The 26,241-nt window shown below is 36.9% G+C and overlaps 2 protein-coding genes across 9 annotated transcripts in view; both read left to right on the top strand.

The window, feature by feature from the left end:
• The window catches only part of LOC135124210 (E3 ubiquitin-protein ligase SH3RF1), a 28,059-nt gene extending 10,776 nt beyond the window's left edge, over window positions 1-17,283 (top strand). Inside the window, exons 2-8 of one of the 8 annotated variants that reach the window (XM_064049122.1) lie at window positions 6,328-6,442; window positions 6,539-6,774; window positions 6,848-7,162; window positions 7,217-7,865; window positions 15,633-15,787; window positions 16,268-16,390; window positions 16,499-17,283. In XM_064049122.1, coding sequence (XP_063905192.1) covers window positions 6,328-6,442; window positions 6,539-6,774; window positions 6,848-7,162; window positions 7,217-7,865; window positions 15,633-15,787; window positions 16,268-16,390; window positions 16,499-16,784 — 1,879 coding nt within the window. In that variant the 3' untranslated portion in view covers window positions 16,785-17,283. Of the gene's footprint in view, window positions 1-6,327; window positions 6,443-6,538; window positions 6,775-6,847; window positions 7,163-7,216; window positions 7,866-15,632; window positions 15,788-15,861; window positions 16,391-16,498 lie in introns of those variants that run through there. The other 7 variants (XM_064049138.1, XM_064049155.1, XM_064049173.1 and 4 more) reach the window with 7 other exon arrangements.
• A 4,981-nt stretch (window positions 17,284-22,264) lies between these two features.
• The window catches only part of LOC135124203 (cytokine-like nuclear factor N-PAC), a 28,201-nt gene continuing 24,224 nt past the window's right edge, over window positions 22,265-26,241 (top strand). Inside the window, exons 1-4 of the mRNA XM_064049111.1 lie at window positions 22,265-22,401; window positions 22,486-22,522; window positions 22,657-22,736; window positions 22,832-22,958. Coding sequence (XP_063905181.1) covers window positions 22,367-22,401; window positions 22,486-22,522; window positions 22,657-22,736; window positions 22,832-22,958 — 279 coding nt within the window. The 5' untranslated portion in view covers window positions 22,265-22,366. The remainder of the gene's footprint in view (window positions 22,402-22,485; window positions 22,523-22,656; window positions 22,737-22,831; window positions 22,959-26,241) is intronic.

Below are 26,241 nucleotides of genomic sequence, written 5' to 3'. Positions count from 1 at the left end.
GCGGAATAAATTCCTCTTGAATTATTTAAAAAATCGTGGCGCGCCAGCCGGCCGTCTGTCGACGACGGTGACGCTGGCTGCACTCGTAAACGCGGGCGGGAGGAGGAAGTGGAGGATGGCGGCAGTAGGAGCGGAAGCTGAAGATAATTTATCTGGATGCTGGGGATGCGGCGTAATAGAAAGATGAGATGGAAATTTGTGTGGATTAAAAATTTAGAACGGCTGGAGGAACCAGAAGGTGACGGCTGGGAGGAAGTTCGGGAGGGAATTTACAAGGCGTGGGATCGGTTCGTGCGACATGGACGAGGGATCGTTGATTCCGGATTCCGTTTTGCGGACGCCGAAAGTTTGACGGTTTTTATTCACGAAGTTGGTTTAAAGTCGTTCCGATTCGTTACGTCGTTGGAAGTTCGAAAAAATAAAAGACTAAGAAAACGTCGCACACGGATATTATTATTATTATTCGTATATATAGTAATCGAGTCTATCGAGCGACTTGCCACTTTCATGTTTCATGTATCGAGTTGTTATCCCACAAAAAATTGATCACGTCATCTGGAAATTTTGCCTAATCACTGAAATATACAAAACGTTATAACTCTATACTTGTTGTCTACCAATGCATTTCTAGTTTCATAAATTTTGTTTTTTTTAACTTTAATTTTTTCAATTTTTCGATTTTCCAATTTTTCGTTTCCTTAGTATTTCAAGTTCTTGATTTTTATTTTTCATTTTCCCGATTTTTTATCACAATGTTTCGTTTTGTCATTTCCTCCCTTCATTTTTTCAATTTTTCTTTCGATTTTATAATTTTTTGGTTAATCAATTTTTCAAATTTCCAATATTTATTATCGTCTTTTTGATTTTTGATCTTTGAATTTTTAAATTTTAGTTTCTTCAATTTTACACGGTCTTGACTATGAATTTTTTACAGTTTTGCAATTTTTCAAAAAGTTAAAAATCGGAAAAAATTGAAAAACTGAAAAAACCAAAAATTGTAAAATCGAAAAATTATAGAATCGTGAAAATTGTAAAGTCGAAAAATTGAAAAATTAATACCGAGAAATTACAAAATTAAAAATCAAAAAGTCAAAAGTCAAAAAATTTAAGACTCCATGACTGAGTAACTGAATGACTGACCGAGTGATTAAATGACTGACTGATTAATTGACTGACTTAGAGAGTGACTGATCGACTAAAAAAAAACTTTAAAAAAACAAAAATCGCAAAATCGAGAAAGTGGAAAATCGAAAAATTGCATATCGAAGAACGGAAGAAACAAAAAATTGAAACTAAAAAAACTAAAAATCGAGAAAAATAACGAATCGAATCGAAAAATTGAAAAACCCAACAATTGTAAAATCGAAAAATTGTAGAATCGTTAAAATTGTAAAGTCGAAAAACTGTGACATCGAAAAATTCAAAAATTAATACCGATAAATTAAAAAATTAAAAGCCGAAAAGCTAAAAATCAAAAAATTGAAGACATGAAAAATTGAATAATCGAAAAATTGAAAACTCGTGAAACTGCGTGACTGAACAACCGACTGAGTGAGTGAGTGACTGACTGAGTGAATGAATGAATGACATCTTTACTATCTCACTGACTGACTGGCTGAATGATCGGCTAACTGACTGCGTGTCTGACTGACTGAGCCACTGAGTGACTGATTGATTAAGTGACTGAATGACTGAGCGATTGAATGGCTAAATGACTGACTGGCTGATTGAGTGACTCATCAAATGACTGAGTGACTGGTCGCCTGACTGACTGACTGACTGAGTGAGTGAGTGAATGAATGAATGAATGAATGATTGATTTGCTGTCTCACTGACTGACCGACCGGGTTTTTGTTTTTTGATCTTTCGATTTTTTTTTAATTTTAGTTTCTTCAATTTTTCAAGGTACTCATAGAGTAACTAATCAACTGACTGAGTGCCTATCTGACTGAGAAAGTGAGTTACTGACAGACTGATTAATTGACTCACTGAGTGACTGATTGATTAATTGACTGACTAAGTGACTGTCTGACCCACTGACTGACTGAGTGACTGTCTGACTGAGAAACTGAATTACTGACTGAGTGATTAATTGAATAACTTACAGAGTGACTAATCGACTGACTGAGTGACTGACTGATCGACTGACAGACTGACTGAGTGAATGACCGACTGACTGACTGATCGACTCTCTGACTGACTGACTGATTAATTTACTGATTTACAGAGTGACTGATCGACTGACTGACTGACTGATCGACTGACTGATCGACTGACTGACTGACTAATCGACTGACTGACTGACTGATCGACTGAGTGAGTGAGTAAGTCAATGAATGAATGATTGATTTACTATCTCACTGGCTAACCGACTGATTGAGTGACTGATTGATTATGTGATTGAATGGCTAAATGATTGGCTGGGTGAGTCACCAATCGATTGCCTGAGTGACTGATCGGCTGACTGATCGACTGACAGAGCGACTGATCGGCTGAGTGAGTGACTGAGTGAACGAATGATTGATTGATTCACTAGCTCACTGACCGACCGACCGTGTTTTTGATTTTTGATCTTTCGATTTTTTAAATTTTTGGTTTCTTCAATATTTCACGGTTTCGATTATCAATTTTTAGATTTTTCATTTTATACTTTTGCGTTTTTTCATTTTTGATTTTACAATTTTGCAATTTTTCAAAAAGTTGAAAAACTGAAAAAACCAAAACTTGCAAAATCGAAAAAGTGGAAAATCGCAAAATTCCAAATCGATGAACGGAAGAAACGAAAAATTGGGACTAAAAAAACTAAAAATCGAGAAACTTAGAAATCGAAAAAATAATGAAACGAGAAATTGGAAAGAAAAAACGAATCGAATCGAAAAATTGAAAAACCCAAAAATTGTAAAATCGAAAAATTATAGAATCGTCAAAATTATGAAATCGAAAAACTGTGACATTGAAAGATCGAAAAATTGAAAAATTAATACTGAGAAATTGAAAAATTAAAAATCGAAAAGTTAGAAAGCAAAATATTGAAGACATGCAAAATTGAAAACTCGTGAAACTGTGTGACTGAACAACCGACTGACTAAGTCAATGACTGACTGAATAAATGAATGACTTACTGACTGACTGACTCATAGAGTGACTGATCGGCAGATTGAGTGACTGTCTGACTGAGAGACTGAGTTACTGATTAACTAAGTGACTGATTTACAGAGTGACTAATTAACTGACTGAGTGGATGAATCAATGAATGATTGAAATATTGATTTACCATTTCACGGACTGGGCGACTGATTGTGTGACTGAATGAATGAGTGAATGAACCAGTGACCGAGTGACTGACTGGCTGGCTGACTGCGTGTCTGACTGATTGAGCCACTGAGTGACTGATTGTTTAAGTGACTGAATGACTGAGCGATTGAATGGCTAAATGACTGAGTAACTGATCGCCTGACTGACTGACTGAGTGAGTGAGTGAGTGAATGAATGAATGAATGAATGATTTATTTACTGTCTCACTGACTGACCGACCGGGTTTTTGATTTTTGATCTTTCGATTTTTTTTTAATTTTAGTTTCTTCAATTTTTCAAGGTACTCATAGAGTAACTAATCAACTGACTGAATGCCAATCTGGCTGAGAAAGTGAGTTACTGAGTGACTGATTAATTGACTCACTGAGTGACTGATTGATTAATTGACTGACTAAGTGACTGTCTGACCTACTGACTGACTGAGTGACTGTCTGACTGAGAAACTGAATTACTGACTGATTGAGTGACTAATTGACTAACTTACAGAGTGACTAATCGACTGACAGACTGACTGACTGATCGATTGACTGAGTGAATGACCGACCGACTGACTGACTGATTAATTGACTCATTTACAGAGTGACTGATCGACTGATTGATCGACTGACGGACTGACTGATCGACTGACTCACTGACTCACTGACTAATCGACTGACTGAGTGAGTGAGTAAGTCAATGAATGAATGAGTGAGTGAACGACTGACCGAGTGACTGATTGATTGTGTGATTGAATGGCTAAATGACTGGCTGGCTGAGTCACCAATCGATTGCCTGAGTGACTGTTCGGCTGACTGATCGACTGACAGAGCGACTGATCGGCTGAGTGATGAGTGAGTGAATGAATGATTGATTGATTCACTAGCTCACTGACTGACCGACCGTGTTTTTGAGTTTTGATCTTTCGATTTTTTAAATTTTAGTTTCTTCAATAATTCAAGGTTTTGATTATCAATTTTTAGATTTTTCATTTTATACTTTTGCGTTTTTTCATTTTTGATTTTACAATTTTGCAATTTTTCAAAAAGTTGAAAAATCGGAAAAAATGAAAAACTGAAAAAACCAAAATTTGCAAAATCGGAAAAGTGGAAAATCGAAAAATTGCAAATCGATGAACGGAGGAAACGAAAAATTGAGACTAAAAAAACTAAAAATCGAGAAACTTAGAAATCTAAAAAATAATAAAACGAAAAATTGGAAAGAAAAAACGAATCGAATCGAAAAATTAAAAAACCCAAAAATTGTAAAATCGAAAAATTGAAAACTCGTGAAACTGTGACTGAACAACCAACTGAGTGAGTGAATGAACGAATGAATGACTGACTGAATGAACGAATGAATGACTTACTGACTGACTGACTGACTGTCTAACTGAGAAACTGAGTGACTCATAGAGTGACTGAGAAACTGAGTTACTGACTGAGTGACTGACTGAGAAACTGAGTTACTGACTGACTAAGTGACTGATTAATTGACTGATTTACAGAGTGACTAATTGACTGATTGAGTGAATGAATCAAGGAATGATTGAAAGATTGATTTACTATTTCACTGACTGAGCTACTGATTGTGTGACTGAATGACTGAGTGATTGAATGATTGAATGGCTAAATGACTGACTGGCTGACGGAGTGCCTCATCGACTCACTGAGTGACTGATCGACTGACTGAGTGAGTGAGTGAGTGAGTGAATGATTGATTTACTGTCTCACTGACTGGCCGACCCTGTTTTTGATTATTATTGATCTTTCGATTTTTTTAATTTTAGTTTCTTCAGATTTTCAAGATCTTGATTATCAATTTTTAGATTTTTCATTTTATACTTTTTCGTGTTTTCATTTTGGTTTTACAATTCTGCAATTTTTCAAAAAGTTGAAAAATCGAAAAAGTGGAAAATCGAAAAATTGCAAATCGAAGAACGGAAGAAACGAAAAATTGAAACTAAAAAACCTAAAAGTGGAGAAACTTGAAAATCAAAAAAAAATACTGAATCAAAAAATTGGGAAAGAGAAAAACGAATCGAATCAAAAAATTGAAAAACCCAAAAATTGTAAAATCGAAAAATTATAGAATCGTCAAAATTGTAAAATCGAAAAATTGAAAAATTAATACCAAGAAATTGAAAAATTAAAAATCGAAAAGTTTAAAATCAAAAAATTTAAAATTCAAAAAATTGAAAACTCGTGAAACTGCGTGACTGACCGACTGGGAGACTGAGTGACTGCTGACTGACTGACTGACTGGGAGACTGAGTGACTGCTGGCTAATTCACTGACTGATTGACTGACCGACTGACTGATTAATTTAATGACCAAGCTGACTGACTTACTGATTGGCTTACTAAATCGAAAAGTTGCGTATCGTGAAACTGGAGAAACAAAAAAAAATTAAAAATTGAAAAAATGCAAATCAAAACACTTAAAAATCGAAAAAACAATGAAGAAACGAAAAATTGAAAAAATTTAAATTGAAAAAACAAAAATTGTAAAATTAGAACATTGAAAAATTGGAAAATTTGAAAAATAAAGAAAATAAAAATTCAAAACGAAAAATTGCAAATCGAAAATTTGAAGAAATGAAAAAACAAGGAATCGAAACAAAGAAAAATTAAAAAGTGAAAGCTCGAGAAATTTTAAATCGAAAAATTTCAAAATCTAAAAACTGAAGAAACAAGAAAATAAACAAAAACGAAAAATTGAAAAATTAAAAATTGAAAACACGGGGAAACTCAAATCGAAAAATTGCAAAATTTGAAAATTGAAAGACTCACTGGCAAATTTTTTAAACTTGAAAACTAGAAAAATTGCAAATCGAAAAACTGAAGAAACAAAAAAAAATGAAACGAAAAATTGAAAGCTGCGGTAGAGTTTTTACGTTATAGAGGTTATCAGAAAACAAAAATCACAAAAAAATTATAATTTTTCAGAGAAGCGGGATTTGTCGACCAAATTTTTGTTAACTTAGGACCCAGAAATGACCGGTATTCAATAATTTAGAATTTTTTCTTTATTTCAGAGACTTAAGTTTTAAACGCGGCGACATCATTTTCCTCAAGAAACGCATCGACGCCCACTGGTATCAAGGCGAATGCGGCGGAAAGCAAGGCCTTTTTCCCCTTACTTACGTCCAGGTAATCATCAGTCTCTCACTATCATTATTATTATTACTAACTACGGCAATCTTTCCGGAAACATTTGGATTCGTCATGAAAATTTTGTTTGTTTAGATCATCACCCCCCTGCCCAGCCACATCCCCCAATGCAAGGCTCTCTACGACTTCCAAACCGACAAGCACGAGGAGGAGGGCTGCCTCGTCTTCAAGGAGGGCGACATCATCAACGTGATCCGGCGCGTCGACGAGAACTGGGCTGAGGGCAAGCTCGACGGCCGGATCGGCATCTTCCCTCTGACATTCGTCGAGCTGAACAACCTGGCACGCTCCCTGATGAAGCTATCCACAAAGCAAGTATTCGCTCGATTGCATTTAGAGCGAGCCAAAATAGCACACTTAAATAAACGCACTCTCCTATTCTAGCGAGCAGCCGGGACCTTCACGCGTCGCGCCCCCGACGCCCACGACGGAGGACAGCACGCCTTTAATACCCACGGACCACTCGCGGACGATCGTGCCGCAACAGCCCCAACAGAACGCCCTGTTCGTCCAACCGGCGCCCGTCCACCAGGTCTTGGCCACCTCCGACTCCAGCTCCACGGTCAGCTCGGGCAGCTCGTCCACCACCACGCCCAACGTCTCCTCCAGCAACACGTCCTCTAACTCGAGCACGGCGCCGTCGTCGCCCGCGTCGCCGCCGCCGAGGACGCAGCAGCCGCTAGCCAGAACGCTGGTCCAGTAAGACAGTACGAAGTCTCTCGTAGAATTTATTCGGACGGGTTTTTTGCGTAGGAAGCCCGACCTGCTGCTGAACCCCACCGCCTGCAGCACCCCGCAGCGCTCGCCGAATCCGGCGTCCAACAAGGAGAAGCGGCACAGCTTCACCGGGCTGACGCCCGTGCCGTTCAACAAGGCCGCGCACCGGCACTCCGCCGAGATCGTCGGCGTCGACCCGAAGCGGCCCGACGAGGTGAAGCTGCCGGCGCCGTACGTGGCGCTGTACCCGTACAAGCCGCAGAAGGGCGACGAGCTGGAGCTGCGCAAGGGCGCCATCTACGTGGTGACGGAGCGCTGCCAAGACGGTTGGTACAAGGGTACGTCGAATCGTACCCAAAAGTGCGGAGTTTTTCCAGGGAACTACGTGGCGCCGGTGGCCAAGGCGGCCGCGGCGGCCGGCGGCCCGCCCGACGCGAAAGCTGCCGTAAGTTTCACGCGGAGTGGCAAAAGTGTGTCCTCGCCACGCCAAACCTATAACAATTTGCCCCCCGAGCTGCCGCCACGTTCTGTTAGTCCTGCAAACGCAACCAATACTATTTCGTCCAGCTGGCATGGACAGCAGGATAATGCCGCCGTGCCTCTGGGACGCAGTAGTAGCGCTGTTATGTCCGGTGTGAACACGACGCTGGGGCTGGGTAGCGCGACGGCCAAGCCCGCCGACAAGGTTTGTTTCATTGTTTGTCTCACTGGGTGCTTCTTTCTGTTGTGGGTGCTGTGACGTGCTCGTGTTTTCATGTGTGTTACCAATACTGGTTGGAGTTTTTGCGAGGTTGAGATTTGTTTTAATAAAATTTATGAAGTAGTCGAGTTTTTAATGACGGGAGGTGTGTAGCTGCGTCGCGGCGTGACTCGCGAAACTAAGTTTACTGTATTAATTAAAGACGAAACGGAGAAGTCCTGAGGCCGAGAATTCCTCTCAACATGATAGTTCTGTGTTAATTACTACTGTTAGGCGGTCGGGATTTTTTTTCAGAGGAAAAATTAGTTTGCGTTCTTTATTACAGAAATACCCTGAGATGGTAAACACTTTAATACCGCATGATCAGAAATGACTGCGTCTTATCGTAGGTATCTTAGGTACCATTGCAAAGTTCTCGGTTCAAAATTAAAGAGATTAATGACGCAAAAATATGTAAATTGTTTGCGTCAATTAAAAATCTTCAGGTAGAAAATTAAAAAATAATGAACATTTAAAATCTCTAGACAAAATTTCCCAGGACACTGAAAATAACGATGAAAAAGCCATTTTTATTTTGGATGTCATGCAAAATTACAGCAAAAAAGTACGCCGAAATTTCAAATTCAAAAAAAACAATAGATCGCATGCGCTCTGTGGAAATTGAAATGGGGATACAGTACACATGGCGAATAAAATGCTAGGTTATGTTATGAGTGGCTTAAGTACCAACTATGCAATTCCTGTTGGTTATTTCTTTCATGATACCTAATAATAATCTTAAAATTACCATAAAAACTTTGGAACTTCTAACACCTTTTCTAAAATTCTATTTCTCACTTAAGTCTCGCTTATTGTCATGTGCTCAAAAATACAACAAAACTCTGTTTGGCTCGCGATATGAATTCTAGTAGTAGAATAAAATCCTCAGATTTTAGTAAAAAAAATTGTCGATTAAACCAGGAAGAAACTGACACTCTTTCCGACAAATTTTCAGAGAATGAATATTTTACGAACGATTCAAATATTTACACCAGCTGTCAGTTCATCTTTAATTTTTTTTTTATTTTTTCAGCAATAACTTTAAGCGGTAAGCATTGCTTAGCTAAGCAATTCTTAAAAGTAACTACTTCTTAAATTGTACAGTTGTTGCACCGTCACCGCTTAGACTCTACTTAACCAAGTAATACTTAGTTGGGGAATTGTGTAAAGGTTTCATTTCTATTGGCAACACTGACGCTTGTTTGTATAGAAACATCAAATATTTTAGGTTAGTTTGTACGTGTGTAGTTCGAATAGTGCTGATATTTATTTTCTCTAACGTTGGTTAGATGTTTAATAAAAAGTGGGCTTAGAAGATAGTCAAATACCAGGTCAATATTGTTCAAAACCGGGGGACGGGAAATGAATTTAGAAGAACTTTTATAACTTTTTTTTGGGAAATTCATAATATTAACAAAGTCTACAGTTGCCGCCAAAAAATTTCAGACGTCAATGTCATTCAGTCGTCAGATAATGTAAAGCAACCTTTAGATGTTTAGGTATTTTGAAAGTTTGACATTCCAGCTGTCCGAAATAATGACAATAAAGCATAGACTACATTAAAATTTTTGACATGACAGAAAAGTGATGTTTGAAATTTTTTGTCGGAAACTGTATGCTATATTACTTTTTAATTTGATATTTTATTACATTTCCATGTTATTACGTTTAAATTTATTTTGCTGCTTCTTTTTTATTTCAATGTCTAACTCTAAAAATTCGCTTTCGTACCTATAATTCCATATTTTTTCTCTCTTTCTATTCTTGTTCAGTTGTGCCTCGAATAACTGTAGTTTCTCGCTCCCCTCTGGCGCTTTTTATTGTTCATATGAAAAATAGTTATTTATGCAACTAGTGAGTAAAGTGTCTATTTTTTTCACGAGATGGAAAATTTTCCGCACGAATGTCTTCCGTTAAAAAATGACACGCTACCACACTTTTTCATTTAAATGCGTGAAAAAATGAAACGCTATGACACGCTTCTAGTGCCATGAAATAAACGTATACTTTATAAACAAAAATTAATAAAAAATGTTACACTTTTTACGAACGCGAAAAAAACCTGTTATTCTTTACAACAAAACATTGTAACCTTTATATTCATTTTTAAATTGTTAAGACTTTATTTTACACTTCAGATACACTTTTGGGCACTGATAAAAATGATGGAATCGTCGCAAAATTGAAAATTTTCGATTTCGTGTAATCACCAAAATTATTATCCAATAGAAATAAAGTGTTGTTCTGTTACCATGGGTACCGCACATGCGTTGTATCGTTGTGTCTCGTTAAGCATTGCTTACAAATTTAAGCCTTAGGTAAACGGGCGCTTAAATTAAAGATTTCATAGAACCGTTTAACCCTCGGATGCCCAAGCTATTTTTTTTTACATAGACACCCAAGCTGGGTCAAATTTGACCCACCCTAATTTTGCTTTAGATTTTATTATTTCAAGTTCCAATTGCCTATTTATTGTGTATTAATGAAAAAAGTCACAAAACAAAAGTTTTTGTCATTAATATCAATAAAAGAAATATTTGTTTATAAAAAACAACAGTTAGGGTTTAAGACAACACACCAATTAAACACTTAAAATTCGATAGTTTTATTGTGTACAGTTTTGGTAGATTTTTAACACATCTATTGTTACTTGTGTCTTGCAACAAAAAATGCCGCATTGTCGGCATTTGTCAGAATATTTGTTAACATTACGGACATAAAACCCACATTTTTCTCTTTTTTCGTTTCTGGATTCCCTATCCTTTTAACTATTTTGGTATCAACTACAGTGCCAATTACCATTTATAAACCTTAAGGAACACAATTAAATCCATTATCCACCCGTCTCTGAATGGGAGGCTGCACTAGCTGAAGACCGAGCTCTTTGAGAAATTATCGTCTTCTTCAAGAAACACTTGGTCTGTAAACTGAGTTTTACATTTTATATATATAATGTATGCATTAATGGCCGCAAGGTTTAGGAAATTCATAAACTAAACAAAAGGCCATCTTTTTGTTTATCTATTACATGCCTACTCATTTAACAGCTTGTTAAAACATCTATAAGTTGAAGACCCAAAGTCGGTCAAAATTGACCCACTGCAACAAATATGTGATAACTATCATGTAACTAAAATCAAGTGGCGGAAAATATTCACATATTGTTGACAATACCAAAACAGGCAAAAAATAAAATCCAGGAGAAAAAATTTAAGAGATTGAAGAAAAGAATCGCAAAAAAGTGGTTCGTGGGTCAAATTTGACCCAGGCTTGGGCATCCGAGGGTTAAGAAAGACTTAAACGTTGGTGCAACACATTGTTGCTTTTAAGAAATTCTTAAATTTTAAGTATCTGAGTTAAACGTTGGTGCAAACGGGCATTAAAAAATCAAATGGTGAATTTGAGGTTAGAATTACCTGTTGTTGAAAAAAAACTATATTAAAAAAAAATACGGCAATGATTAAGCCCCACCCACCCGCCCTTATCCATTTGTGATGAATTTTTCATTTGTTGTTAGATCGAGGGGTGGAGCGTAATTTCAAAACCCAGATTCCTCTAGAAAAATGTATCATTTTAAGCATGTTTTAAGTTACTTGTCATGACTCCGTGTATTAAGGGAAAAAAGCTGAACATAAGCCCCACCCGCGGAGCTTAATTTCAAAACCTATATTCCTCTAGAAAAATGTATCATTTTAAGCATGTTTTAAGTTACTTGTTGTGAAAAGGTGACTCCGTGTATTAAGGGAAAAAAGGCTGCACACAAGCTCCGCCCATCCGCCCCAGTCTCAATTGTGATTAATTTTTTACTCGTCGTGAGCCGAGGGCGGAGCTTAATTGCAAATTTCTTATTTTTCTACAGAATTTATCGTGTCGTGTTGTTGGATGAAAACTGCATATACATATTTAGATTAAAAAAAGTATGATTAAGCCCCACCCACCCGCCCTGATTTAAATTGTGATGAATTTTTCATCAGGGGCGGAGCATAATTGCAAAATCGATATTTTTCTACGAAAACTTTCAATCTTAAACATGTTCTACGTATTTTGCTGTGAAAAAAGACGTGTATTTTTTTATCGCCATTATCTTTATTTTTAAGTTTCGATTTTGTCGTGCACTCAAAAATGTCAGGATCGCGATATGAATTCCAGTGATGAAATAATATTTTCAGATTTTTAAAAAAATATATATATGCAGTTCAAAAAAAATACCGATTAAACAAGGAGGAAAGTTAACAAGAAAAGATTTGTTAACGACAAATGAATGTCCCCCAGTTTCAATCCTTTGACTTTCTTTTCGTAATATATATAATGATACTCTTTTTTCAACAATAATTTAAAATATCGAATGGTGAATTTGAGGTTAGAATTATCTGTTGTTGAAAAAAAAACTGTACGTTAAGAACAATAAGACAATGATTAAGCCCCACCCACCCGCCCCTACCTCACTTATGATCAATTTTTCATTTGTTAAATCGAGGGGCGGAGTTTAATTTCAAAACCCAGATTTATCTACAAAAAAAATATTTTAATCATGCTTTAAGTTTGTTGTTGTAAAAAGATGACTGACTACGTGTATCAAGGGATAAAAGCTAAATATAAGCTCCGCCCACTCGCCCCAATTTCAATTGTGAGTATTTTTTTACCCGTCGTGAGCTGGGGGTGGACCTTAATTGCAAAATCCTAATTTTTTACACAAAAAGTTACCGTTTGAAACATGCCTTAAGGGTTGTGTTGTGGAAAAAAAAACTGCAATCATTAAGCCCCACTCATATCCACCCAAGCTCAATTGTGATGAATTTTTCATTTGTTGTTAAATCAAGGGGCGGAGTTTAATTTCAAAACTCAGCTTTCTTTACAAAAAATTATCATTTTAAACACGATTTAAGTTTTTTGTTGTGAAAACGTTACTACGTGTATTAAGGGGAAAAAAAAGCTGAACATAAGCTCCGCCCACCCGCCCCAAACTCAAGGGTGATTAATTTTTTATTCGTCGTGGGCCGGGAGCGGAGGTTAATTGTAAAATCCTATTTTTTTTACAATAAGTTACCGTGTGAAACATGGCTTAAGGGTCCTGTTTTTGAAGAAAAACTGCATACATTAATATAAAGGCGCTAATGGGTAAGCCCCACCCACCCTCCCCTGTCTCACTTATGATGAATTTTTCATTTGTTGTTAAATCGAGGGGCGGAGTTTAATTGCAAAACCCAGATTTCTCCACAAAAAAAATATCATTTTGAACTTGTAAGTTTCTTATTGTGAAAAGGTATCTACGTGCATTAAGGGGAAAAAACTACACGAAAGCCCCACCCACCCGCCCCTATCTCACTTATGGGGAATTTTTCATTTGGTGTTAAATCGAGGGGCGGAGTTTAATTTCAAAACCAAGATTTCTCTACAAAAAAGTATCATCTTAAACGTATTTAAGTTTCATAAAGGTGACTACGGTTATTAAGCGAAAACAAAGCTAAACATAAGCCCCGCCCACCCGCCCCAATCTCAATTGTGATTAAGTTTTTTACTCGACTTGAGCCAGGGGCGTAGCTTAATTGTGAAATCCTAATTTTTTCTACCATAAGTTACCGTGTCTTAAGTGTCGTGTTGTTGCAAGAAAACTGCATATATTAAGATAAAGAAGCCAATGATTAAGCCCCACCCACCCGCCCCTATCTCACTTATAATGAATTTTTCATTTGTTGTTAAATCGAGGGGCGGAGTTTAATTTCAAAACTCAGATTTCTCTAGAAAAAATATCAGTTTGAACATAATTTAAGTTTCTTGTTGTGAAAAGGTGACTAGTGTATTAAGGGGAAAAAACTAAACATAAGCTCCACCCACCCGCCGCAATCTCAATTGTGATTAATTTTTTTACTCGTCGTGAGCCAGGGACGGAGCTTAATTGTAAAATCCTAATTTTTTCTACAAGGAGTTAAACATGTCTTAAGAGTCGTGTTGTTGAAAAAAAACTACATATATTAAGATAAAGAAGCCAATGATTAAGCCCCACTCACCCGCCCCTATCTCACTTATGATGAATTTTTCATTTGTTGTTAAATCGAGAGGCGGAGTTTAATTTCAAAACCCAGATTTCTCTACAAAAAATTATCATTTTAAACATGTTTTAAGTTTGTTATTATGAAAAGGTGACTACGTGTATTAAGGGGAAAAAAACTAAACATAAGCTCCACCCACTCGCCCCAATCTCAATTGTGATTAATTTTTTTACTCGTCGTGACCCAGGGGCGGAGCTTAATTGTAAAATCCTAATTTTTTTTACAAGAAGTTAAACATGTCTTAAGAGTCGTGTTGTTGAAAAAAAAACTACATATTTTAAGATAAAGAAGCCAATGATTAAGCCCCACCCACCCGCCCCTATCTCACTTATGATGAATTTTTCATTTGTTGTTAAATCGAAGGGCGGAGTTTAATTTCAAAACCCAGATTTCTCTAGAAAAAAATATCATTTTGAACATAATTTAAGTTTCTTGTTGTGAAAAGGTGACTACATATATTAAGATAAAGAAGCCAATGATTAAGCCCCACCCACCCGCCCCTATCTCACTTATGATGAATTTTTGATTTGTTGTTAAATCGAGGGGCGGAGTTTAATTTCAAAACTCAGATTTCTCTACAAAAAATTATCATTTTAAACATGTTTTAAGTTTGTTATTATGAAAAGGTGACTACGTGTATTAAGGGGAAAAAAACTAAACATAAGCTCCACCCACCCGCCCCAATCTCAATTGTGATTAAGTTTTTTACTCGTCGTGAGCCAGGGACGGAGCTTAATTGTAAAATATTAATTTTTTTTACAAGAAGTTAAACATGTCGTAAGTGTCATGTTGTTGAAAGAAAACTTCATATATTAATAAGATAAAGAATCCAATGATTTAGCCCCACCCACCCGCCCCTATCTAACTTATAATGAATTTTTCATTTGTTGTTAAATCGAGGGGCGGAGTTTAATTTCAAAACCCAGATTTCTCTAGAAAAAAATATCATTTGAAACATTTTAAGTTTCTTGTTATGGCAAGGTGACTACATGTATTAAGGGGGAAAAACTAAACATAAGCCCCGCCCAACCGCCCAAATCTCAATTCTGATTTTTTTTTTTACTATTTGTGAGCCGGGGGCGGAGCTTAATTGCAAAGTCCTTATTTTTTTACAAGAAGTTACCGTGTCTTAAATGTCGTCTTGTTGGGAGAAAACTGCATGTTTAAGATAAAGAAACCAATGATTAAGCCCCACCCACCCGCCCCAATCTAAATTATGATCATTTTTTCATTCGTTGTCAGAGTGAGGGGCGGAGCTTAATTGCAAAATCGATATTTCTCTACAAAAAGTTACCATTTAAAGTATCTTGTAAATGCGAGAAATCTTGACAACTCAACTGAAAATTATACAAAACGAAATACCAACTTCAACAAAAAATCCAAAATTACCAACGGACTCAGTCATTTCTGATCACGCGGTATAATCATTTTTTAAGTGTCAAGTTGGCAGTATTAAAGTTTAGTTAAATGGTGTGAGACTCAATAGTACAAATTTCTTGAGATTTTTATTTTTTTATTTTTTTTGCTCACTTACATTAATTGTCCGATCTTAGTGACTCCACGCAGCGACGCAGTAACGCCCTTCGTAATTTTAACCAATGCATTCACGTCTCGTTTGGCCGCACATCACACAAAAATAAAAATGAGTGCTTATGTCCGGCAGTGCAAGGACCGTAAGGAGAAGGGTACTGTTGGTTTAATGCGTAGACTTACTAGCATTAAACGATCCAAGTCTCCGCCTCCGTCATCCTATTCCATGGATAATCCCGTGTTCGAAGACTCAGTTAGTGTCGCTACGGCCCATCCCGTACACGTCAGGTATAAAAAGACCCAACAATCTTTCATTTTGCATGTAATAACTTGTTTTGTTTGCTTGCATAACGATCGAGAAGGCCAGAAATGCCACTGTACATACAGCTTCACTTTTTAACGGAGATAAATGGTACTAAAATCGCGCCAAATTTATTCTTGAAACGAGTTTATTTTGTTAAGTTTTCAGTTAATCGGATGTTTGATTTGTTGACGAACTCCACATACAGCTAAGTAAACGTTTGGAATTTTTGCTTGTTTTGTGTTTTTTCTGTTTTGCTTCAACTTGGCGTCCGATCTGCAGGAAACAGTGTGCAGATTCGATAAATAAATCGGGCGAGGAAATGTCTGCTGCATGAATCGAGATGGGTCGGGCTGTCTCGGATTCCTCTGTTGTGTCCAGGGGCGGACCCAGGCAAGCCAAAGTGTTCTTCTGGTGGTCCGCCCTTTCCCGTTTGCTTGTGCATGTAAGTGAGTGTTTACCTCTAGGTCCGGATCGTGCCCGAGCCAACTCCTCCAAATCCAGCCGGTCGAACACCACCGCCTCTTCGGTTCGACTTCCCAGCGACTAAAACACAAAGAACGTCCCAGCGTTCTAACGCACAACTTAAGGTGTGTCTGCACGTCTTTTAACCCATCACAGCTTGCTTTCGCTTAATTGTCTGTCTCGACCGCTTTCCGCCGCTTTCGGTTCCCTATTTCACGCCAGTACCATTATAGAACGGAGAATCCCGCCGGGAGCTCCACCTCCAGCCCGGACATCCACCACCACCGCAAGTCCAACTCCCTGGACGCCGGCAACCGCGCCAAAACGGGCGTGCAAACCGTGCATGAGCTTTTCAGGTGCGAGATCCCGTACCCTCCGAACAGCGAGTACGAGCTGGAGCTGCAGAAGGACGACCTGATTTACGTCCACAAGAAACGGGACGACGGCTGGTACAAGGGCACGCTGCAGCGGACGGGGAGGACGGGGTTGTTTCCGGCTAGTTTCGTCAAGCCGGCTTGAGGGGAGGGGGGTCGTAACCACCAAATAGGTAAATTGTATTATTAGCTCAATAACCGTGTCCATATAACCATGACTGTACTCTCCTTAGGTTATCGTAGTTGAGTAGGTTAGGGAATTGAAGTGTAAATAACGAGAGCGAGGTTAAAGTGGTATTTTTTTAGGTATAGCGAGACGATGCCCTCTGTCATTAAATGATGTAGGATACATGATGTGTTCAAAAATTGTATTTACTTGCGATGCGTTATTTTTATGATTATTTATTTCATCCATTGTTACCTAAAGACACTATTTATCGGGGTGGTGGATTTTTTATTGACATATCACGAGTCGACTCGTTAGGCGTTTTCATGCGTTGCGATGGCTAGGTTCGTTTTCATGATCAAAATTTCTGACTGAAGTTGTGTTAATTAGGGATATCAGATATTTTTATTGATGTGCATTAACAAGATATTATGAATTGAAGTGTATTCTGATAATATTATACAGTTAAATCTTAGAACGAGCTTGCTTTCACCCTTCCAATACGTCAATTTGCAGAAAAGTCATACCTAGTCAGAAAAGGGGTTGTCCGATTGGAATCCAATCCTCCAATTTTGGGGATTTCTAGTTTGCAACTAGGGGAAAATGTGTGCTTGGCAACACTGTTCGATGCTGCGTGGTTTGAATGGACCTTGTAGTCATTGTAGCGTAATATTTTATCAAAATACTTTTCTTCAAAATGAAATGAACACACAAAAAAGTTGTGTTTGAGGTAAAAATGATGAAAAAAGTCTGTCCATGAAACTTGTCAACGTTTTTATTTTATGTATTTTTGTGGTTTTCATGAAAACCGCAACTTTTTTTTATTTACCAATGAACAAACCTAGTGTTTTATTTCATGTGCCCTCTGTCCAATTTGTAGGCTCCTTACACACTTGTTGATCGCGTTACACATCACCACGACAAAAAATTGTAGTGAAATAAAAGTGAAAATTTACTCAGAAAGTTTAACAGTGGGCTAACCTGCGTATTTTGGTTCAATTTTTCTAAAATCCCAAACAGATTAGCTGGAAATTAGCAGTTTTTAACTTGTTTCATCACAATTGCGAGAGGGTGGGTGGGCGGGGCTTATATTTTGTACATTTTTTCTTAATATGCGAAATCTTCTTAACAAGAAACTGAAAACTCATTAACTACCGTGTTGTTCAAGTAAAACTCTAAATAACTAAAAAAAAGTCCCGGTCTCAACTATAATGAATTTTTTATTCGTTGTCAAACTAAGGGGCGGAGCGTAATTGCAAAATACATATTTCCCTACACAAATTTTAAACATGTTTTAAGTTTCTTGTTGTGAAAAGAAGACTACGTATATTAAGAAGAAAGGGCAAAATATAAGCCCCACCCACCCACCCTGTCTCCGTTGTAATGATTTTATTATTGGTCGGAGTTTCTTTGTAAAATTTTACTCTTTCAAGAACATATTTCACGTGGTAATTATTTGTGGAGAAATGAGGTTTGTGCAGCCAAGCTCCGCCCTCGGCTCACGATGAATAAAAAAATCATCACAATTGAGAGGGGGTGGGTGGGCGGGGCTTATATTTTCTACATTTTTTTTTAATATACGAAATCTTTTCCTAACAAGAAACTGAAATCTCATTTAACTACCGTATTGTTAAGTAAAACTATAAATTACCAAAAAAAAGTCCCGATCTCAATTATAATGAATTTTTTATTCGAGGTCAGACCAAGGGGCGGAGCGTACCTGCAAAATACGTATTTCCCTACAAACATTTTCAAAATGTTTTAAGTTTCTTGTTGTAAAAAGAAGACGGCGTATATTAAGAAGAAAGGGGAAAATATAAGCCCCACCCACCCACCCTGTCTCGGTTGTAATGATTTTTTTTATTGGTCGGAGTTTAATTGCAAAATGGATATTTCTTTGCAAAATTTTACGCTGTCAAGAACATATTTCACATGGTAATTTCTTGTAGAGAAATGAGGTTTTTGCAGCTAAGCTCCGCCCTCGCCTCACGATGAATAAATAAATCATCACATTTGAGAGGGGGTGGGTGGGCGGGGCTTATATTTTGTACATTTTTTCTTAATATACGAAATCTTTTCCTAACAAGAAACCGAAATCTCATTTAACTACCGTTGTTCAAGTAAAACTCTAAATAACTAAAAAAAGTCCCAATCTCAATTATAATGAATTTTTTATTCGACGTCAGACCAAGGGGCGGAGCGTACCTGCAAAATACATATTTCCCTACAAAAATTTTCAGAATGTTTTAAATTTCTTGTTGTGAAAAGAGGACTACGTAGATTAAGAAGAAAAGGCAAAATATAGGCCCCACCCACCCACCCTGTCTCAGTTGTAATGATTTTTTTATTGGTCGAAGTTTAATTGCAAAATGCATATTTCTTTGCAAAATTTTACTCTTTGAAGGACATATTTCACATGGTAATTTCTTCTACAGGTTTTTGCAGCTAAATTCCGCCCTTCAGCTCACGATGAATAAAGCATTCATCACAATTGAGAAGGGGTGGGTGGGCGGGGCTTATATTTTGTTCATTTTTTCTTAATATACGAAATCGTTTCCTAACAAGAAACTGAAAACTCATTTAAGTACCGTGTTCAACTAAAACTATAAATAACTTAAAAAAACTTCCGCTCTCAATTATGATGAATTTTTTATTCGTTGTCAGACCAAGGGGCGGAGCGTAATTGCAAAATACGTATGTCCCTATAAAAAATTTCAAAATATTTTAAGTTTCTTCTTGTGAAAAGAAGACTACATATATTAAGAAGAAAGGACAAAATATAAGCCCCACCCACCCACCCCCTCTCAGTTGTAATGATTTTTTTATTGGTCGGAGTTTAATTGCAAAGTGCATATTTCTTTAAAAAATTTTACTCTTTCAAGAACACATTACCCATGACTTCTTGTAGAGAAATGAGATTTTTGTAGCTAAGCTCCGCCCTCGGCTCACGATGAAAAAAAAAATCATCACAATTGAGAGGGGGTGGGTGGGCGGGCGGGGCTCATATTTTGTAAATTTTTTCTTAACATACGAAATCTTTTCCTAACAAGAAACTCAAAACTCATTTAACTACCGTGTTCAACTAAAACTATAAATAACTAAAAAACGTCCCGATCTCAATTATGTAGAATTTTTTATTCGTTGTCAGACTAAGGGGCGGAGCGTAATTGCAAATAAATATTTCCCTACAAAAATTTTCAACATTTTTTAAGTTTCTTGTTGTGAAAAGAAGACTACGTATATTAAGAAGAAGGGGCAAAATATAAGCCCCACCCACCCACCCGGTCTCGATTGTAATGATTTTTTTTATTGGTTGGAGTTTAATTGCAAAATGCATATTTCTTTGCAAAATTTCACTCTTTTAAAAACATATTTCATAAGGTAATTTCTTGTCGAGAAATGAGGATTTTGCAACTAAACACCGCCCTTCAGCTCACCATTCATCACAGTTAAAAAAGGGTGGGTGGGCGGGGCTTATATTTTGTACATTTTTTCTTAATATACGAAATCTTTTTCTAACAAGAAACTGAAATCTCATTTAACTCCCGTGTTGTTCAAGTAAAACTCTAAATAACTAAAAAAAGTCCCGATCTCAATTATGCAGAATTTTTTATTCGTTGTCAGACTCAGGGGCGGAGCGTAATTCCAAAATATATATTTCCCTACACAAATTTTGAACATGTTTTAAGTTTCTTGTTGTGAAAAGAAGACTACGTATATTAAGAAGAAGGGGCAAAGTATAAGCCCCACCCACCCACCCTGTCTCGGTTGTAATGATTTTTTTATTGGTCGGAATTTAATTCCAAATGCATATTTCTTTGCAAAATTTTACTCTTTCAAGAACACATTTCACATGGTAATTTCTTGTACAGGAATGAGGTTTTTGCAGCTAAGCTCCGCCCTTCAACTCACGATGAATAAAGCTTTCATCACAATTGATATGGGGTGGGTGGGCGGGGCTTATATTTTGTACATTTTTTCTTAATAAACAAAATCTTCTTTTCCCAACAAAAAACTAAAAATATCTTAACCATTTTGTTGTTCACAAAAACGATATATGTCCCTATATTGAAAAGAAAAAAAAAACAAGGATTAAGCACGATCCACCCGTTCCGGTATCAATTGTGATGAAATTTTCATTCGTCGTTAGACCGAGGGGCGGAGCGTAATTGCAAAATACATATTTCCCTACACGGACGATCGAGGGGGAGTGGGCAAGTTTTGATTATTTCGTCACTGGGAATGTAAACGAAATAGTCGGATTTGAATTGAAAGGTTTGGGGACAAATTTTTCTCACGTCAGGTTAGATCAGGTCAAATCCAGTCATGTCAAATTTTCTCAAGTCAAATCCGATCAACTCAGGACACATCAGGTTTACTTCGGTTAGGTGCGATCCGGTCAGGTCAGATCAGGTCAGGTTTGTATTTTACTTTTTTTTAGCACCATGTTTTCAGTTTTTTTGTCGTGAAGGGAAGACTATGTACATTAAGAAAAACAAAATGCAAAATATAAGCCCCGCCCACCCACCCTATCTCAATTTTAACGATTTTCTTAATTGCAGTATCCGTATTTTTCTACAAGAATTGCCGTGTTCTTGAGTGATCGTGTTGCTCAAAGAAAGCTATATCTACTAAGTAAGAAAAAGCCAAAAGATAAGCCCCACCCATCCGTCTGCATCTTAATCGTGATCAATTCCATTGGTTGTCAGACCGAGGGGCGGAGCGTAATTGAAAATCCATATTTCATGTTTTGAACATGTTTTAAGTTTCTTGTTGTGAAAAGAAGACTACGTATATTCAGAAGAAAGAGCAAAATATAATATTCTTTAATAGTCAAAGAATGCAAACCTTTCCAATTTTCCTCAAGAGTGATACTTTTTATTCACACAGAAAACCTCAGGTTTTGCGTTGGAAAGTCGTCGTAGGTGAAATTTGTATCACTGTTTAAACAGGATGGTATACAACAATTCCATCAAATTCAAATTTGAACTGTCATTGAAAGATAACTAGCGCCTAGTGGCTATTTGACAGTATTTAATAATCCAACTATCGCAGGCGATTACCGGTTACACATATTTCAAATTTCGCGGTATTTCAAATGGGCCGATAGAGGGCGCTGTATCCATCTACGTTTTAAGCGTTTTGTGTAGGCAACCAAATATACACCAACAGACACTGCTTTTTCCGTTCCACTTTGTTCAAAAATCCAAATAAAAACGCAACACTCAACAATCCGTACATTCTAATATAAAAAGCAGCCCCTGAACATTTAAATTCAAATTAGCCCCCAACCGCGTTTTGTCCCGTTTTTGTATAGTCCCATCACCACGAACCCCCAATTTTCCAATTTTCCCTCACACCAAAAAACCCGCCTCTTTTTCCTTAAATAAACAAACCCAACCTGTCAAACCCGTCCACGTGGCGCCACCTACCGCCTTCGCCCCGAAGCCCGTCAATGGCGTCGCGCCCCATCGCGCAGGCCCCATTGAAAGTATTTTGATGCTAGCGCGGTACAACAAATTCAGACTGAGTTTGACGTTGCAAGGGTGAACTCGTGCAGGATGAACTACGAACCGAAAGTGGGAGATCTTGTTTGGTAAGCCCCTCGAATTTTTTCTAACCTCAAAACACGGCGGCATGCCGTTGGAGGCGTCCCTGCTAACGCTGCGATTTTTTTCAGGGCGAAAATGAAGGGATTTTCCCCCTGGCCAGCCCGTGTAAGTATTAGACCGCCGACATTCAACCCAACCGTTATTCCCTCCCCAGCCTTGCGCGCGCGTCGCCTCCGACTCGTATCTAACCTCATAATTCGTACGTTTTGCGGCCTGCTTAAAATGATTTCTATCGGCAGGTGGTGAAGCCCGGGCCTAATTCCAAGAGGCAGAGCAAGAAGGGCAGTCACTGGATTTACTTTTTCGGCTCGAACAACTAGTGAGTATTGAGGGCGGGGGATTGTTTACTTGGCGGCCTCTGACATGGGGGCGCGGGGAGGTTTTGGGGCGGTTCTGAGACGGTTCTGTTTGTAGTGCGTGGATTGAACAGAATAATATTAAGCCCTATGAGAAGTTTAAGGAGAAGTTCACGAACTTGTGCAAGTCGGCCACGTTCAAGGAGGCTGTTGATGACATCGAGGATTACATTACGAAGAGAAATGTGAGTAGTCGTTGAATGTATATCGGGGGAGTGTAGAGGCTTTGAATGGGGGCAAAATAGGGCTACTTTTCATGTTCATAACTCACGGAAATCTGGCGTTCCGATTTATGTGTTATGAGAGACAATTTTAAACTTTTTGCTGGTGTGTACACTCCCATAAGACTAGAACGTTTATGTGTTATGTAAAAGACAACTGCAAGAGCAACTAGATTAACTGAAAAAAAAGACAATTTTATTAAAATCGTTATTTATTATTACATATTATTATTATAAAAACATAAATTGCTTTTGAATCTTAATTTGGAATTTAGTTTTATTATAAAATTCCCACCACTGTGATATTGCATGCTTACCCATAATGACTACTATATATTATTTTTTTTCATAGTCATGCACATTTTAATTTCTCTAAACTTTTAGTAATAAATTTAAGAATTCATGCTTGGAACCATAACAATTCAATAAAGCAACTTTCTTTAGTAAAATTTGCAGATCTTGCCAGTTGGATTCCAATAAGCCAACAGGATTATAAAAAATTTTCGTGGGTGAAGGCAAAAAATGCTCATCCAACTTTCTTTGTTTCAAAAAGCCGTTACAAATGTGCTTAATTTTCGTGAATTAGAATTGTCATTGTAAAGTCAAAATTTAATCTGCATGCTTCTTCAGTACTACTTTCTGCAATGTTGTGCGCATGCGTGTGTCAATACGGCTCATTTTCGCAAGCTTCCGTTCATTTTTGATAGTGGACCCATGAGAAAATTAAACCCATGATATTTTTGGATGATAAAAATTCATCATCGCCTAGAGTCTGTACACTTCTGTTATCATAAGACTGTGCTTCAAAAAATTGATGACGTCACTTCAAAATTTCATTTTATTATTTGTAACTACCAAAGACAAAATATAGAAAATGTTGGGTTATGTTTCTGAACAAATTTCATGAATGAATACACGAGGCGATAATACATATAGTGTTTAGTGATACATTGCACCATAAATAAACACAAATATCCCCACCAAAAAGTTTGATTACGTCACTGAGAAATTATTAAATCTGGATTGAAACATACACCCGAAATGCATTGGTTGTGCTTCAGAGCGCGAAGAGTTCGACCATTTTTATTTGTTTTCTAAGAGATAAATTTTTCATATAGTTCTCTAGTTGTTAACATTGTAAGAATAATCGTTAAACCTGAGCGTACAGTTGGCCTAGATAAAATACGTTGCCGCCCACTATGTGAACTCCATTTAGTGATCCAAACTATTGCGCTAGACCAGTGGCGTAGATTGTAAACGTTGTATTTAATTTTTTTCCAAAACTTTATGAATGTTTTAGAATGTCGGGCAAAGCACTGATTTAAATTTGATCGTTTTGAAGCGATCTTCGTTGTACTTGATTTATATGAGTATTAATAGTCCAGTCCACTTTTCGACAAAGTGGCACATTTCGTATTTAAGGAATTACGCTGGCTGTGAATAACAACACAAGACGTGACTTGTGCACGTTTTGTCATCAGTGTTGGCATCTTCAGGATATTGTGTTTCATTCAACAAATATCAAACATTATTAATAAATACAAAATTTAGTATTTAAGATTTAATTAAACATTTGATACTCGATTTAATAGATAGTTATTTCCTACTCCCACCTACATTATCTCTGCAGCCAAGAGTGTCATCTTTCTTCATTTCTTATCATATGTGTTACGTCTACAACGCTGATGTTACTGTATATATATATGTGATGTGTGACACCGTCTATAATAAGAAAGGAAAATTTTCATTAGAATCTCGTTAAGAAAGATTCACAGTAATTGTTACACAGCATCACGTTTTCGTGTATGATTTTAAAAAGTGAAAGCTTTGTTTCTGTACCACCGAGGTAATTCTTAAAACCAGTCAGTTTTTGGAATAGAAAACGTCCAAACATTTTCTTGTTTCTTGTTTCCAACTGTCTGTACTAGAAATTAAACAAACCACAAAACTACCGCACCGACGTATTTGAAATTTAAAGCGTGCTTTAACTTTGTCGCAAACTAAACGCTGGCTAAAATTTGTGTTTTGCTTCCCGTCCAAAAACTGATGACGTCATCGCAACTCCTGAAGTGAAATCGTAGTGAGCTTTGGAGCAACCACGTGTTGCCGCAACGATTATTAAACATTCAGTGGTTCCGTGCCTCTCTTAACAATACATTTGATATTTATGTTTGAGATGACGTCATCAAATTTTTGTCGAGGATCAATATATTAAATTCGATATGAAGAGTGACTTAGAATGAGAGAGCCGTTTAGTCAGAACTGATTTACCTTTATACATGTAAAAATTAAAACACTGGTTACGTCATCAGTTTTTGGGGGGAGATAAATAGGCAAATTTTGGTTAGCGTTTCACCATCTTTTCAATAATTTTAAAGAACACGTGGAATTTGTGTTAATGTTTAGTTTTAAATAAGTATTGATTTATTAGTTTTATTGCATTAAGTATTTTTTATCGAACAGCTAAAGCAATTCTAACTGGTTTAATGGTGTTTGATGTGTTTTAAATAAATTATATTTTGAAAATAAAAACATATTTATTGTTTTAATATTGTCATTTTAACTTTACTGATTCCTAAGTGTTCTTTATAAACATGTGGAATATAATGGCCAGAACTTGGAACTGACTTTCATTACTTCGTCGATTAATGGATCCCTAACACTCGAAAAACTAAGGCGAAAGTTCCATTTATATGGAAATGAGAGAAATACTCGGCCTAGAATTTTCCTGAGTTGTTGATATTTTCGTCCTCTACACTGTTTTGTAAAGCACCACGCTTTTGACTAAATAATTATTAAGAACTTTTAACTGGAAAAAAAAAGTTTACATTAGATCTTCGCTCGAAAACTTAATTTATTCCACGATAGAAACGAGTGATCAAAAAGTTTTCCGTTTAGAGTTGGCCATGGAAATATTTGTCATGTCTTTGATTACAACGCAAATGTCAAAAATCCAAATTATTGAAATACAAATGAGGTTATGCCTGACATTTACAGTTTAATCAAAGACATGACAAATATTTCCATGGCCAACTCTAATCTGAAAACTTTTTGATCACTCGTTATAAACCGTAATGTCAGCATTTTAACCTGAGCTATTCTGAGTCGTTGTACAGTTTATCCAAAAATTATTAGGCACTGTCATTTTGACACTTTTCAAAAATTATTTTGTCAAACGATGCCTTTGATATTATTAATATCCGACAGATATGACACTACTGTCAGTAAAGTTATCTAAATAAACCAC

The sequence above is a fragment of the Zophobas morio genome, unplaced genomic scaffold, assembly GCF_036711695.1.
Source record: "Zophobas morio isolate AGI-343-1 ecotype UQ-CSIRO unplaced genomic scaffold, CSIRO_AGI_Zmor_V1 ptg000002l, whole genome shotgun sequence".
Classification (NCBI taxonomy): domain Eukaryota; kingdom Metazoa; phylum Arthropoda; class Insecta; order Coleoptera; family Tenebrionidae; genus Zophobas; species Zophobas morio.
This window is presented reverse-complemented; position numbering and strand designations above follow the sequence as displayed.